The sequence below is a fragment of the Saccoglossus kowalevskii genome, chromosome 18, assembly GCF_978046115.1.
Source record: "Saccoglossus kowalevskii chromosome 18, keSacKowa6.1, whole genome shotgun sequence".
Taxonomy (NCBI): Eukaryota; Metazoa; Hemichordata; class Enteropneusta; family Harrimaniidae; genus Saccoglossus; species Saccoglossus kowalevskii.
In genome coordinates, this window is record NC_140658.1 from 1,008,518 (window position 1) to 1,026,619 (window position 18,102).

An 18,102-nucleotide genomic window follows, 5' to 3' on the forward strand; every position below is an offset into this window, starting at 1 on the left:
TGTCTGGTGGCCATTTTGTTTTAATGAATGGGTTTCTAGACCCATATCTCTGACTTGTTTTGACTGATTATGTTCAAATTTTAAATATTCATTATACATCATGTCATAGATAAACAGATATATTGGTTTGACGATCCTATTAAAAATAGCCAAATGCGCTAAAAAATCATCAAATATCAAGCATTTATTCGTTCAAACTTGGTACATACATTAGACATTACGGGTTCCTGATGCACGTCATTTTATTCTGCAGATTGGATTCAAAATGGCTGACTGGCGGCCATTTTGTTTTAATGATTGGGCTTCTAGAGCCATATCTCTCAATTGCTTTGACTGATTATATTCAAATTTTATATATTCGTTATACATCATGTTATATATATATACATGTATTCAAAATGGCTGATTTTGAATGCTGTTCCAGAGCAATATCTCTCAATATGGACAAGTACATGTACTTGATACAAATGTCAATCATTTTAATGTTAAAAAATTATATTCCAGCTATATTACTATAAACAAAACTATATACCTTAAATTTGATAACTAACGGGGACTGTGCCATGCATGGCTTGTATTTTAATAATTTAGTATACAATGTTTTTTTATAGAAACTAATAAAATATTTATAAAACATTGACCCTGAAGACCATCAAGCTTTGTTAAATCTGAAAAATATAATGCTTTCATAGGTGTGAATGGTGAAGCCATTCGTACTTAACGCCTATTTACCCACAAGTCTTTTAGGGTTTCTTTCAGTCATTGGCCAATTTAGTCCCATGCATCATTAAGTTGTTGTGACTGGTTGACATGTTGGCAATTTTATTTTATATAAACAACATTCACACTTTTATGAAATTCACTGTAACAAAGCTTTCGCAATATTCAGATAAGGATATCTTTTAAGACAAATGCTCTATGACAACAATGGGTTTTGTTGACAAGTTATGTGTATGCAATTAAAAAACACAAAATACATACAATACACACTTTCTGAATAAGCATTGACATGTACATAGAAAAATAACCTGAAATAAACACTGAGCTAGTTATTTAACATGCTCAGTCATTTGTGATAGTATATCAAAAAATTTATACATTTGCTCTTTAATTTTGGGATTATTTTGATTTTCATTGAATAATTAACACACCAGTTATATGTTTAGCCATCGTTAGTGTGGTGTGACTTAAGTCTATGGTGCAACATGCATGTCTATGAGGACTTGAAGATTGGATGGTTCTACCAAACTGTACTGTTCTTGTCTACATCACCCTATTCAGATCAACATGGATTTAAATTTAGCATATGCTGAAACCTGTGTGGAAACGTTCAAAGCCAAGCCAGTTGAATCTTGGCTTTCTAAGCAGACCAACATATGCAAATACTGGGCATTTAGTGGCACTGACACCCAGCAAATGTATGGTGATTGGAATTACTTGTATATAAGAATGTGTTCATTTTATGGTCATATTTTGATATAAATGATGTTGCCATTCATGTATAAAGCCTATATTGAATTCAATTTCTGTTTTGCAATAATTTTACATTGATTCTCATAAAAAAGTTGACCAACTTTTAGTATTGGCATTTGTCAACAACCAAAATAATGTTCATGAAAATACAAATGTGTATCTGTTCTACTTTCTGTTAGGGACCATTGTTGGGGGAGTATGTTACATTGTACTTCAGCACATGGATGTATAAGTCCCTGATTTCCTCATATGCCGACTAAATTCACTACGTTCAATTACCCACCATAGACTTCGGTCAGTCAATGACGGAGAGATAGAATGTAGGTCAGGGGAAGCCCCATTACAGCCGGATAATCATTTGTATTTTCACAGCAAGGTCGCATGTCCAGTAAAAATCGGTTAAAGTGAGTTGTGTGTTGGCATGAGTGGAAAGTCCTCATGCTTGGCTACCTGTACTTCGTGTACTGAGACGTCGAGTAGGAGGCCCGATGGTGGAGGTACCAATATTTTTTGGTCACCCCCCACTGATTGGTGGGCATCCTTCACCGTCTGTTGTTTCTGGCGTTGGTTTACCCGATTTTACCGGCCACAGTGAGACTGTGCCCCTGGAGATTTTTCCTCCTATGGGGCCTGTTGCGGGTCCCTTTGTGGATCCGTCCTCGCACAGCACCGGGTTTGCCCTCGAGATGAGTCAGGGGGTACGTCCCCACCTCAGTGACGCAGACTGGACATCTTCCACCCTCTTTGATGAGGAGATGGCGGGTGCAGTGTCGGAGCTTCGGAGTGCAACGAATCAGATGGTTCAGATCGAATCCCCTAGTTAACTCACTAGTGCTAGCATCAGGCTCCCCCCATTGAACATTTTCTGAGAGCAGGCTTCTAGAGAACGCAAACATCTTTATCAACTACTACCTAAGAAACACCCAATCGAGTTTAGGCCATCGTAGCGGGTCAGACTCTGGATGCTGACCCAGCCCGAACGACCACAAGGGTCCTTGCGCATAGGCGATAAGTCAGTCTCAGATTTCTCTACCATCAGCACTCCTTGGAAGTTTCCTTATGCAGAACTGTTTCGGTCTTTACTTCGAAAGCATACTACCCCCGAATTTGGGTTTTGGGTCTAGCTTTCTTGGGCACACTGAACCCTGTCACCGCAGCAGCATTTTTAGCGTTTTCCCCCTGGAAACAGCACAGGCAAGGTAAGACACCACCCTCTTTTGGGTCTTAACTAGGTGATGAGTGGTAGTTGCAGAGTGTATCATCCCGGACTGGGAAAAGACTTTCATCATTTTCTGTTTGCTCGGAAAACCCGCCACCTATCAGCGTCTGACTCTGCCTACAGTTCAAAATAGTCGTTTTGACTGACCGGAGTATATGGTAGGTAATTGAACTGAGTGAATTTAGGCAGAGGGTTCTCCGAACCCGCCTATTCACATAGTTCATACCCACCATAGACTCCGGTTCCCCAAAATCACCCCACTCTTTCTGTAGTGTTGGGTTAGTCCTTGATGCGGAGAGAGAGTGATTGTACAGCCGTCTATGGCGTCGCCATATGGCCTCAGTCATGTGGTTCGTGACAGAAGGGAAAAGAATCTTGGGGTCATGGGGGCTTCCCCTGACCTAGATTCTATGTCTCCGTCACTGGCAGAATCGCTGATTAATGTCTACAGTTCATTTTGACTAATCAGAGTCTATGGTATGAACACTGTGTCATTAATACCTACACCACATTGATGATTACATCCACATTTGTATCTCAATACAGATCATGTTTGCCAGTGAGGACACGGCTCTTGTCTTCGCTCAGGTGATAACACACAGTAACTATTCAAATAATTACATAGTGAAAGACGTTGTAAAGCAATATCCTGACCTTGTTAGCTTTTGAAATAATTAATCTGAATAATTTAGTTTGTCTATCAATACAGTGCAATGACATTATGACCTTTGCCTTAGCTGATTAATTAATAATTTATAATAGATGACCAATTAGTTTTAATTTCAAATTAATTGATACAGATTACCATATATGGTCATGCAGTCATTGTACTTTATAGAGTGACTCATGTACTGTGGATTGGTATGGACCTCGGGTAACTTGGATTGTTGTACTACAAATTGAAAAACTTGTTCAAATCTTTTCTTTATCACTTCAGTCTTATTTTTCTTTACTGAAAATTCATATTTAATTAATGCTTTTATTGAGAATATGTATGTAAATTTTAAACAAGTTAGTACAAACATCTTTTTGACAATGGCATACACACTGAGAATCTGGAAAAAATGACTGACTAGTCTCAGTGGAATTCATCTTACCTTGATGCATGTTTGTGGGCACTTAAGTGAATTGTTTTGCTTTTTCTTACTCAGACATGACTGACTAGAGACTGCTAAAATTATAGAGCTTTGTTGATAGTGGAACATACTAAAAAAAGAAAGGCTTTTAAAATATAGAAAGCAGACACAGAAATTTTCACTCTTTGAATGCTTAGCATGGTTTTACAGAAATAGTAAAATAAAAACCTGGTTAAAAAAATGATGACGGTATCTCCATACTTTGTACTCCAAATCGCTTGATACAAAACAATAATCAAATTTAAAATAGTGACTGTAACAGGAATTTTAATTATAAAGCATCAACATTTTGAATGGTTATGCAAATTGGCAATTATTTCTCATGTAGTATGTGACGAACATTAGAAATAATTAAATTATCACTGAAAAAAACATGTCTTATTACAGTTGTCAATTATTTTCTTCTTGTTAAAATTAAATTTGCTCTTAGAATATTAGTTCAATTTGTACAGTTTATTAAAAATACTTCTTGAAGGAATTAAAATTTTTACATAACTTAGTAAAACTTACTATCAACAGACTGTCGGTAGCACACATGTAGTTATTTGGTCGTAGCTAGGAAACAAAGGCAGATAAAAAAAAAAACAAGTTGTGCATTACGAATATCCTGTGCAATTCACAGGGCCAGTTAAAAAACAACATTTGAAAAAATTGCTGTCAGGCAATCTCTTATTTGTCTTTCTTTTGCTTATCACAGAGTATTTTTTTTTGTAATTCTATTTAACAGTGTATTTAACTCTCATGTTTATATTATTTTAAATCATTTTTAAAACACTTGAAATGTTTGTCATTGAAAAACCTTTTCTCCACCAGTTCCCTCTTTTCATCACAAAATAGTTCTGTTTATAGTCTGCACTTCAGTAAAAATTGAAACTGGCTCAAATTTTGCCGTCCAAATTTAGGGTTCAGTTCCAGAAATATTGAAGAATGTAAGAAAAAAGTGCAGAAAAATTTGAACAAGAAAGTCTGGCGGTGAAAAGGTTAATTACTATTCATGTATGTCCACAGAAATAAAAAATGTTGTTGTCTGTTGTCAACAAATTTGTGTTTCTGTGAAAGGGCTCTATGATTGCTGTATCACTGCAGCAATTTGTGAGGAACACAAAAAAAAAATGTTTAGGAATTACTGATAGTTGTTGTTTTATTTGCCCAGCTGGTAGGGTCTTAAGATGCATTAAAAACATTGATGATTGGATCATTTATGTTTTGTCCCTTAAGGTAGAGATGCAGTTTACCTGACAGGCATTTTAATTAGTTAACTAGGAAATCAAGACGACCTCTCTTGTCCACAAAACTATATATTTTCGGAAAGCTTATTGTATAAATTTTAAAATTTTGTTAGTATTTTTTTTATGGACACTGTAGTTTGAAATGTGCACAAACATGTGCTTTTTTGGTCAAAAGTGATTTTAAAAGAAATAGCTCCTAAACCATGCTTCTGTTTCAAATTCAAATGTATTATCGTTTTGTTAAAAGTTAAATATAGTGCATAATATGGAGATCTTGTCATTTCTTTTTTTCACCATGTTTCTTTTTATTATTTATGTACAGCCCTGCTAAATCTTGCTAAGCATTCAAAAGAGAGAATGTTTGTACCTGTTATCTATATTTTAAAATCGTTTTTTGAGTATGTTCCACTATTCACAATTCTACAAAATTCTAACAGTCTATAGCCCAGACTGTTTGGATACTAAAAAGCAAAAAAAAAAAATTTCACTCCCAAGTGCCCACGAACCTGCATCTCTACCTTAAGGTTGCAACAGAGAAAAAACTAGTTAAAATTGACCTGTGACTCAGACATTCTCTAAAAAGATACTAACCAATATAAGAACCTAGTATACATTGTCTGATAGCTTAAATATAGGCTAATAAAATAAAACCAAATGACCAATTTCTCATTATTTCTAGTTAGTTTTATCATTTTTCAATAGACATGGGACTCATAAATGTGATAAATGAATTGGAAAGATTATTGACATACAAGTTGCATATTAATTATGACAAGTATAATATCTGTTTTTCTACAAGATCCATTCATATCTCAAGAGATATTGAGATCTATCTGCAAAGTTTATTAGCTCCGCTGTTAACTTTGTCGAGTGGAGCTTATCATATGAGTGATTGTCCGTCGCCGTTGTCCGTTGTTCGTTTCAATGTTTTACTTTTTTGACTTCTTCTTGAAAACTACAAGCCTGAATGCTTTGATACTTGGTGTATATGTACAGTACCTTGGGTAGACCTTTCTTAGGTTTGTTCATTTCATGTTGATATCTTCAATTCTCTAATTTTGGTGAATATTTTGTCATTTTTGGTAAAAAATGATATTTTCGACTTCTTGTTAAAAACCGCAAGTCCAAGTGCTTTGATATTACATATATAGGTACTACATGTGGACCTCTCTCAGTTTTGTTTATTTTGTAATGATATCTTCAATTCTCCAATTTTGGCGAATATTTTTGGTAAAAAGTGATATTTTCGACTTCTTGTTAAAAACCAAAAGTTCAATTGCTTTGATATTACATATATAGATACTACATGTAGACCTTTCTCAGATTTGTTCATTTCGTGATGATATCTTCAATTCTCTAATTTTGGTTAATATTTTTGTCATTTTTGGTAAAAAGTGATATTTTTGACTTCTTGTTAAAAAATGTAAGTCCGATTGCTTTGATATTACATATATAGGTACTACATGTGGACCTCTCTCAGATTTGTTCATTTTGTGATGATATCTTCAATTCTCTAATTTTGGTGAATATTTTTGTAATTTTTGGTAAAAAGTGATATTTTCGACTTCTTGTTAAAAACCAAAAGTTCAATTGCTTTGATATTACATATATAGATACTACATGTAGACCTTTCTCAGATTTGTTCATTTTGTGATGATATCTTTAATTCTCTAATTTTGGTGAATATTTTTGTCATTTTTGGTAAAAAGTGATATTTTTTGTCATTTTTGGTGAAAAGTGATATTTTCGACTTCTTGTTAAAAACTGTAAGTCCAATTGCTTTGATATTACATATATAGGTACTAAATTTGGTCCTAAAAAGTGATATTTTTGACTTCTTGTTGAAAACAGCAAGTCATGTTGCTTTGATACTATACATACATGTATTGTTCATTTTCTAATGATATCTTCTGTTCTTTAATTGCAATGTGCATTGCTAACAGCGGAGCTATCTCAGACGACAGGCTGCTGGTATGGCAGGGAATCAAACTCAAGATTATTATATACATTTTGATATTTGCAAAGTATAATTTTCTTGTTAATTTTGGACCAAATTTCTCATTAGCTATCAACATTTTTGAAAAAGTCAAGAAAAATTTCATGAAAGACAATAAATATTGAATTTGAGTTTGAAGAGTTCAGATTATATTTAGATTTTATTATTATTATTACATAATACATGTATATTAATTAATAATAATAATAATAATTATAATAGTGACAGGATTATGTAAAGCTTGCTTAATATCTATCTCATTATGCTTTGATGCTGTGAAATACAGTGGAATGTACCAGCAATCTGCATATGACGTAATTAATCTTAAATTAGGCAAGACAATGTACATGTAAAGGATTGGGACTTCCTGTCATGTCTACAAAATAAGTTTTTACAATATTTGTTCTATTAGAAGTGCACATGAGCCTTAAATGGGATTTATTATATATCACATCATTAAAGTATTGAACAAAATTATTATTATTGTAATGACAACACTTATTGTCCACTATATTTCATTGAAATATGATTTGTTTTTACAATAGACTCAGCTTTATTATTTGCAATAGACTAAATACTGTAATTTCTGTGAGAAAGATTCAAATTATTATGACATATTTTAAGTTCATAATATTGTACTTACGGATGCTGTAAACCACTTTAATTTTGTAATGGACAAATTTCTGTGTAGTCAATAAAAATCACAAAACTTTGTACATGTATATAGCAGTGACGGTTTTACGAACATAGATTGTAAAGAACTTTCAAACAATATTTCTTTACAAATGCCATATCAAATTAGATTGTTTACAATACACGATGGTTTCTTAAAAAAATTAAATTTCATGGTGTGAGGACAAAATTATGTTTAGTATTGTGATTTAAAGAAATGATGTGAGAATTGACTGAGCATTATTTACCGATAGTTGATCTCTACAAAGTAGACAGTGTGCGTCATGTGATAACATGTACATGTATGTATACTTTAATTGTTTCTGAACTCACATTTTGTTTATCTTTATTTTATAAATTTAGGTGTGAGTCAGTTTACACAGACAGTGGAAAACTGTGAAGATGAAGCAATATGGGATGAGGTGAGTTAACTGTCTTAGACTGTTATGGTACACTAAATATAATACAAATTTAAAGATTATGTTTTCTCGTATCTTTGTTAACTGATAAAAACACACATACATGTACAACTTGATCCATGTCTTTGATTACTTTTAACAAATATTTTATATTTTACAGCGATTTGAATGGCCAGTTGCAAGTAGTATTGAGAAATATGAAACTATCGAAATATGTCTTTATAATTTTAACAAATTCAGGAGTAAAAAGTAAGTAATAATTTTAATTATTCAATTACCAACAAGCACTAGGACCTGATAAATTTAATATTAATTGATTTAATTAATTGTAAACTCTCTTTTTATTTGATCTATTTAAAATTATGAAGTTTTTTATATTTTAGAATATTATTTAATATTTTTGACATACACTGATCAAATGATATCACTGTCATTAAAATGTGTTTAATATGATAATATTGGTGCTGCACAAGTTTTTATTCTACATTGAGTTTTTAAAATATGCTTCAAATACTGCAAAATTGTGCACTTTGTTTTGTACATTTGTTTAAGATGTGTTGCTTTTTATTCAAATCACATGGCTGATAGCCCCTCATGTCAATTATTCTGTAAGTATAAGAATTTTTTTTATTTAGATTGGTTGGAAAATTTGAAATGGTATTACAAAAGTTGGTGGAAGATGGTCAGTTATATTTGACAGAATCACTACTGGATGCAAATAACACAGCAATAGCAGTAAGTAACATAGTATTTTCAGTAAAATTCACATGTTACATGGTATGTTCAGTGAAATTGACTTATAACATAGTATGTTTAATGAACATTGACTTGTAACATAATATGTTTGATAAAAATTGATTTCAAACATAGTATATTCAGTAAACATTGACTTGTAACAGTTTGTTTAATGAAAACTGACTTTTAACATAGTTTATTTAGTAAAACATAGTTTGTTTAATGGACATTGACTTGCAACATAGTTTGTTTAGTGAACGTACATGTAGTATGTGTAGTGAACATTTACTTGTGACATAGTATGTTCAGTAAAAATTTACATGGTATGAGCAATGATCATCATAAGTAATATAAAATGTTTGTCCCCAGACCACAATTACACTTAATCTACAATATCAAGCACCGGATGGCACAGTTGGAGACTGGATGAAAGAAGATTTTGCATACAAACATTTACCTGATGACCAGGTAGACAATGCTGGTGATGACATCTTTGATATTGCCAGTTTGACAAGCGGTAGCTCAAAACTAGGATCCAGAACAAGTCTCAATACTGTCGGCACAACTAGAAGGTTAGTATTCATTCAATTTTGTATGTTCACCACCTGTATTTTATTATCATTTTATTATTTTATTATGGCCACAACCACCACCTGACAGTCCCATTATCGGCTGAGAGATGGCCACAATCACCACCTGACAGTCCCATTATCAGCTGAGAGATGGCCACAACCACCACCTGACACTCCCATTATTAGCTGAGAGATGGCCACAACCATCACCTGACAGTCCCATTATCAGCTGAGAGATGGCCACAACCACCATCTGACAGTTCCATTATCGACTGAGAGATGGCCACAACCACCACCTGACAGTTCCATTATTGGCTGAGAGATGGCCACAACCACCACCTGACAGTCCCATTATCAGCTGAGAGATGGCCACAACCACCACCTGACAGTTCCATTATCGACTGAGAGATGGCCACAACCACCACCTGACAGTTCCATTATCAGCTGAGAGATGGCCACAACCACCATCTGACAGTTCCATTATCGGCTGAGAGATGGCCACAACCACCACCTGACAGTCCCATTATCAATTGAGAGATGGCCACAACCACCACCTGACAGTTCCATTATCGGCTGAGAGATGGCCACAACCACCACCTGACAGTCCCATTATCGACTGAGAGATGGCCACAACCACCACCTGACAGTCCCATTATCAGCTGAGAGATGGCCACAGTCACCACCTGACAGTCCCATTATCAGCTGAGAGATGGCCACAACCACCATCTGACAGTCCCATTATCAGCTGAGAGATGGCCACAACCACCACCTGACAGTCCCATTATCGGCTGAGAGATGGCCACAACCACCACCTGACAGTCCCATTATTAGTTGAGAGATGGCCACAACCACCATCTGACAGGCCCATTATCGGCTGAGAGATGGCCACAACCACCACCTGACAGTCCCATTATTAGTTGAGAGATGGCCACAACCACCATCTGACAGTCCCATTATTAGTTGAGAGATGGCCACAACCACCATCTGACAGGCCCATTATCGGCTGAGAGATGGCCACAACCACCACCTGACAGTCCCATTATTAGTTGAGAGATGGCCACAACCACCATCTGACAGTCCCATTATTAGTTGAGAGATGGCCACAACTACCTGACAGTCCCATTATTAGTTGAGAGATGGCCACAACCACCACCTGACAGTCCCATTATCGGCTGAGAGATGGCCACAACCACCACCTGACAGTCCCATTATCGGCTGAGATATAGCCACAACCACCATCTGACAGTCCCATTATCGGCTGAGATATGGCCACAACCACCATCTGACAGTCCCATTATCAGCTGAGAGATGGCCACAACCACCACCTGACAGTCCCAATATCGGCTGAGAGATGGAAACAACCACCACCTGACAGTCCCATTATCGGCTGAGAGATGGCCACAACCATCACCTGACAGTCCCATTATCAGCTGAGAGATGGCCACAATCACCACCTGACAGTCCCATTATCGACTGAGAGAGGGCCACAACCACCACCTGACAGTCCCATTATCAGCTGAGAGATGGCCACAACCACCACCTGACAGTCCCATTATCAGCTGAGAGATGGCCACAACCACCACCTGACAGTCCCATTATCGGCTGGGAGATGGCCACAACCACCACCTGACAGTCACATTATCGGCTGAGATATGGCCACAACCACCATCTGACAGTCCCATTATCAGCTGAGATATGGCCACAACCACCACCTGACAGTCCCATTATTAGTTGAGAGATGGCCACAACTACCTGACAGTCCCATTATTAGTTGAGAGATGGCCACAACCACCTCCTGACAGTCCCATTATCGGCTGAGAGATGGCCACAACCACCATCTGACAGTCCCATTATCGGCTGAGATATGGCCACAACCACCACCTGACAGTCCCATTATCGACTGAGAGATGGCCACAACCACCACCTGACAATCCCATTATCGGCTGAGAGATGGCCACAACGACCACCTGACAGTCCCATTATTAGTTGAGAGATGGCCACAACTACCTGACAGTCCCATTATCGGCTGAGAGATGGCCACAACCACCACCTGACAGTCCCATTATTTGTTGAGAGATGGCCACAACTATCTGACAGTCCCATTATTAGTTGAGAGATGGCCACAACCACCATCTGACAGTTCCATTATCGGCTGAGAGATGGCCACAACCACCACCTGACAGTCCCATTATCGACTGAGATATGGCCACAACCACCACCTGATAATCCCATTATCGGCTGAGAGATGGCCACAACCACCACCTGACAGTCCCATTATCGGCTGAGAGATGGCCACAACGACCACCTGACAGTCCCATTATCGGCTGAGAGATGGCCACAACGACCACCTGACAGTCCCATTATTAGTTGAGAGATGGCCACAACCACCACCTGACAGTCCCATTATCGGCTGGGAGATGGCCACAACCACCACCTGACAGTCACATTATCGGCTGAGATATGGCCACAACCACCATCTGACAGTCCCATTATCAGCTGAGATATGGCCCCAACCACCACCTGACAGTCCCATTATTAGTTGAGAGATGGCCACAACTACCTGACAGTCCCATTATTAGTTGAGAGATGGCCACAACCACCTCCTGACAGTCCCATTATCGGCTGAGAGATGGCCACAACCACCATCTGACAGTCCCATTATCGGCTGAGATATGGCCACAACCACCACCTGACAGTCCCATTATCGGCTGAGAGATGGCCACAACCACCACCTGACAGTCTCATTATCGGCTGAGAGATGGCCACAACGACCACCTGACAGTCCCATTATTAGTTGAGAGATGGCCACAACTACCTGACAGTCCCATTATCGGCTGAGAGATGGCCACAACCACCACCTGACAGTCCCATTATTTGTTGAGAGATGGCCACAACTATCTGACAGTCCCATTATTAGTTGAGAGATGGCCACAACCACCATCTGACAGTTCCATTATCGGCTGAGAGATGGCCACAACCACCACCTGACAGTCCCATTATCGACTGAGAGATGGCCACAACCACCACCTGACAGTCCCATTATCGGCTGAGAGATGGCCACAACCACCACCTGACAGTCCCATTATCGGCTGAGAGATGGCCACAACCACCACCTGACAGTTCCATTATCGGTTGAGAGATGGCCACAATCACCACCTGACAGTCCCATTATCAGCTGAGAGATGGCCACAACCTCCACATGACAGTCCCATTATCAGCTGAGAGATGGCCACAATCACCACCTGACAGTCCCATTATCAGCTGAGAGATGGCCACAATCACCACCTGACAGTCCCATTATCAGCTGAGAGATGGCCACAACCACCACCTGACAGTCCCATTATCAGCTGAGAGATGGCCACAACCACCACCTGACAGTCCCATTATTAGTTGAGAGATGGCCACAACCACCATCTGACAGTCCCATTATCAGCTGAGAGATGGCCACAACCACCACCTGACAGTCCCATTATCAGCTGAGAGATGGCCACAACCACCACCTGACAGTCCCATTATTAGTTGAGAGATGGCCGCAACCACCATCTGACAGTCCCATTGTCAGCTGAGAGATGGCCACAATCACCACCTGACAGTCCCATTATCAGCTGAGAGATGGCCACAACCACCACCTGACAGTCCCATTATCAGCTGAGATATGGCCACAACCACCACCTGACAGTCCCATTATCAGCTGAGAGATGGCCACAATCCCCACCTGACAGTCCCATTATCGGCTGAGAGATGGCCACAATCACCACCTGACAGTCCCATTATCAGCTGAGAGATGGCCACAACCACCATCTGACAGTTCCATTATCAGCTGAGATATGGCCACAACCACCACCTGACAGTCCCATTATCAGCTGAGAGATGGCCACAATCACCACCTGACAGTCCCATTATCGGCTGAGAGATGGCCACAACCACCACCTGACAGTCCCATTATCGGCTGAGAGATGGCCACAACCACCACCTGACAGTCCCATTATCAGCTGAGAGATGGCCACAACCACCACCTGACAGTCCCATTATCAGCTGAGAGATGGCCACAATCACCACCTGACAGTCCCATTATCAGCTGAGAGATGGCCACAATCACCACCTGACAGTCCCATTATCAGCTGAGAGATGGCCACAACCACCACCTGACAGTCCCATTATCAGCTGAGAGATGGCCACAACCACCACCTGACAGTCCCATTATCAGCTGAGAGATGGCCACAATCACCACCTGACAGTCCCATTATCAGCTGAGAGATGGCCACAACCACCACCTGACAGTCCCATTATCAGCTGAGAGATGGCCACAACCACCACCTGACAGTCCCATTATCAGCTGAGAGATGGCCACAATCACCACCTGACAGTCCCATTATCGGCTGAGAGATGGCCACAACCACCACCTGACAGTCCCATTATCAGCTGAGAGATGGCCACAATCACCACCTGACAGTCCCATTATCAGCTGAGAGATGGCCACAACCACCATCTGACAGTCCCATTATCAGCTGAGAGATGGCCACAACCACCACCTGACAGTCCCATTATTAGCTGAGAGATGGCCACAATCACCACCTGATAGTCCCATTATCAGCTGAGATATGGCCACAACCACCACCTGATAGTCCCATTATCAGCTGAGAGATGGCCACAACCACCACCTGATAGTCCCATTATCGGCTGAGAGATGGCCACAACCACCACCTGACAGTCCCATTATCAGCTGAGAGATGGCCACAACCACCACCTGATAGTCCCATTATCGGCTGAGAGATGGCCACAATCACCACCTGACAGTCCCATTATCGGCTGAGAGATGGCCACCACCACCACCTGACAGTCCCATTATCAGCTGAGAGATGGCCACAACCACCACCTGACAGTCCCATTATCAGCTGAGAGATGGCCACAATCACCACCTGACAGTCCCATTATCAGCTGAGAGATGGCCACAACCACCACCTGACAGTCCCATTATGAGCTGAGAGATGGCCACAACCACCACCTGACAGTCCCATTATCGGCTGGGAGATGGCCACAATCACCACCTGACAGTCCCATTATCAGCTGAGAGATGGCCACAACCACCACCTGACAGTCCCATTATCGGCTGAGAGATGGCCACAATCACCACCTGACAGTCCCATTATCAGCTGAGAGATGGCCACAACCACCACCTGACAGTCCCATTATCGGCTGAGAGATGGCCACAATCACCACCTGACAGTCCCATTATCAGCTGAGAGATGGCCACAATCACCACCTGACAGTCCCATTATCGGCTGAGAGATGGCCACAACTACCACCTGATAATCCCATTATCAGCTGAGAGATGGCCACAACCACCACCTGACAGTCCCATTATCAGCTGAGAGATGGCCACAATCACCACCTGACAGTCCCATTATCAGCTGAGAGATGGCCACAACCACCACCTGATAGTCCCATTATCGGCTGAGAGATGGCCACAATCACCACCTGACAGTCCCATTATCAGCTGAGAGATGGCCACAACCACCACCTGACAGTCCCATTATCAGCTGAGAGATGGCCACAACCACCACCTGATAGTCCCATTATCAGCTGAGAGATGGCCACAACCACCACCTGACAGTCCCATTATCAGCTGAGAGATGGCCACAACCACCACCTGATAGTCCCATTATCAGCTGAGAGATGGCCACAACCACCACCTGACAGTCCCATTATCAGCTGAGAGATGGCCACAATCACCACCTGACAGTCCCATTATCAGCTGAGAGATGGCCACAACCACCACCTGACAGTCCCATTATCAGCTGAGAGATGGCCACAATCACCACCTGACAGTCCCATTATCAGCTGAGAGATGGCCACAACCACCACCTGACAGTCCCATTATCAGCTGAGAGATGGCCACAACCACCACCTGACAGTCCCATTATCGGCTGAGAGATGGCCACAACCACCACCTGACAGTCCCATTATCAGCTGAGATATGGCCACAACCACCACCTGACAGTCCCATTATCGGCTGAGAGATGGCCACAATCACCACCTGACAGTCCCATTATCAGCTGAGAGATGGCCACAACCACCACCTGACAGTCCCATTATCAGCTGAGAGATGGCCACAAACACCACCTGACAGTCCCATTATCGGCTGAGAGATGGCCACAATCACCACCTGACAGTCCCATTATCAGCTGAGAGATGGCCACAACCACCACCTGACAGTCCCATTATCGGCTGAGAGATGGCCACAACCACCACCTGACAGTCCCATTATCGGCTGAGAGATGGCCACAATCACCACCTGACAGTCCCATTATCGGCTGAGAGAGGGCCACAACCACCACCTGACAGTCCCATTATCGGCTGAGAGATGGCCACAACCACCACCTGACAGTCCCATTATCGGCTGAGAGAGGGCCACAACCACCATCTGACAGTCCCATTATCAGCTGAGAGATGGCCACAACCACCACCTGACAGTCCCATTATCAGCTGAGAGATGGCCACAACCACCACCTGACAGTCCCATTATCAGCTGAGAGATGGCCACAACCACCACCTGACAGTCCCATTATCAGCTGAGAGATGGCCACAACCACCACCTGACAGTCCCATTATCAGCTGAGAGATGGCCACAACCACCACCTGACAGTACACAACCATCTTATTACATGTATGTGAGGATTTATGTACTAATTTGTCTTAGGAATAGTCAAGTTTATGACTTGAATCTCAATTTAACTATGTAAACATTCCAGTATAAATCGTTAATACATGCACAGTGTACATGACCAAAACCACCCATAAGGCTTTAAATGAGAAAATTTAGACGTTTTATTTCTCTATTCCCCAAGGACATCACTTTACTGACATCCTATTAAGTACCTTTGCATTATTGATATCACTTCCTTCCATTCTATGAGTGTTTCCTGTAAATTTAATGTGTTTCTGTATCCTAGCAGTATCCTACCATAATAATGTACCATAGGACTAGTTAAGATTTTGTTGATTCTCACTCATGCAAACCAGTGCAGATGACAGTCTAATATACTGGTTTTTCTCACTCTTTTACAGCAAAGTGACTTTCCCTTTATTAAACTGTCTTTATATCAGAATTTTCATCATTTTCAGTTTAATTTCCAAGCATAAAAACATAATTAAAGCTAACCTTCATAAGATACTGCTTTAGTTTAAATTTTGGTATTCATATTTTGTGGCATAACTTCAAAACCAATAAATTAGATTTCACCCTGATTTGTAAAACGCTGTACTGATATAGAATTCCACCACTGAACACAAATGTTCGCACAACATGTAACTTTTTTTTGCCATCTAATAATTGGGTTATCTTGAGAATATGCATCAACTTCTGATTCTCATGATGTCATGTGATCACTGTACTGCTTTCATGCATACTTTTCGTATTCCAATGAAAACCTCATAATATACAATTATAGAAGATGATGATGATAATAAACTATCCTAACATATGACCATGTTTGATTCTTCCATAGTATAAGAAGTATGGGAAAGGGAATGATGGCTTTGATGAAAATGAAGAAAAGAAGATTGCATAAAGATGAGGATGGACAGTTATTGATTGGATCTCAAACACTCCTTGACACTCTCGGTAAATTTATGTCATGTATCTTACTGATAATAATGGTATTCTCTAATATATAGTATGCTCTTGAATTAAAAACTTTATTTTCACATCAATCTGATACTGGTTGTCTGTGTACCAGTAGTTAAGAAAGGTCTGGGCTGGTCTGAATCACAGGCGTGCATGGGCAGATTTAATTTTTGTTATTGCTGTTATAGAACTATGACATGTTTAATTCATACTGTACACATTTTTGGGATGTATATACTTGTATTTGCTTATTAAATTCAAAATGACCGCCCGGTGGCCAATTTCATCCACCTGGATCTGAATGTGGTGCATACAAAGAACATCCTGATACAAATCATTTTGTTTATAGATCTGATCTGACTAGTGACCATTTTCTTTTCAAAGGCATACACTGGATTATATAATATGATTTGTATTGACTGTAACTTGTAAAAATGTAGCAAAATCAAGCATTTTCACTAGAACTAAATCTATTGCATGTATTTATTTGTATTGGCACTAACCTTCCATCTTGTCCCGCTGTATTCACTGATTGTATTGGCACTAACCTTCCATCTTGTCCCACTGTATTCACTGATTGTATTGGCACTAACCTTCCATCTTGTCCCGCTGTATTCACTGATTGTATTGGCACTAACCTTCCATCTTGTCCCGCTGTATTCACTGATTGTATTGGCACTAACCTTCCATCTTGTCCCGCTGTATTCACTGATTGTATTGGCACTAACCTTCCATCTTGTCCCGCTGTATTCACTGATTGTATTGGCACTAACCTTCCATCTTGTCCCGCTGTATTCACTGATTGTATTGGCACTAACCTTCCATCTTGTCCCGCTGTATTCACTGATTGTATTGGCACTAACCTTCCATCTTGTCCCACTGTATTCACTGATTGTATTGGCACTAACCTTCCATCTTGTCCCGCTGTATTCACTGATTGTATTGGCACTAACCTTCCATCTTGTCCCGCTGTATTCACTGATTGTATTGGCACTAACCTTCCATCTTGTCCCGCTGTATTCAC

General features: G+C 40.1%; 1 protein-coding gene across 13 annotated transcripts in view; it reads left to right on the forward strand.

Annotated features, from left to right (window-relative positions):
- The window catches only part of LOC100329046 (otoferlin), a 317,927-nt gene that overhangs the window by 56,186 nt on the left and 243,639 nt on the right, over positions 1-18,102 (forward strand). For all 13 annotated transcript variants that reach the window (XM_085492732.1, XM_085492720.1, XM_085492731.1 and 10 more), the window contains exons 2-6: positions 8,089-8,147; positions 8,305-8,393; positions 8,780-8,879; positions 9,249-9,451; positions 16,960-17,075. In XM_085492732.1, the coding sequence (XP_085348858.1) occupies positions 8,089-8,147; positions 8,305-8,393; positions 8,780-8,879; positions 9,249-9,451; positions 16,960-17,075 (567 nt within the window). The remainder of the gene's footprint in view (positions 1-8,088; positions 8,148-8,304; positions 8,394-8,779; positions 8,880-9,248; positions 9,452-16,959; positions 17,076-18,102) is intronic.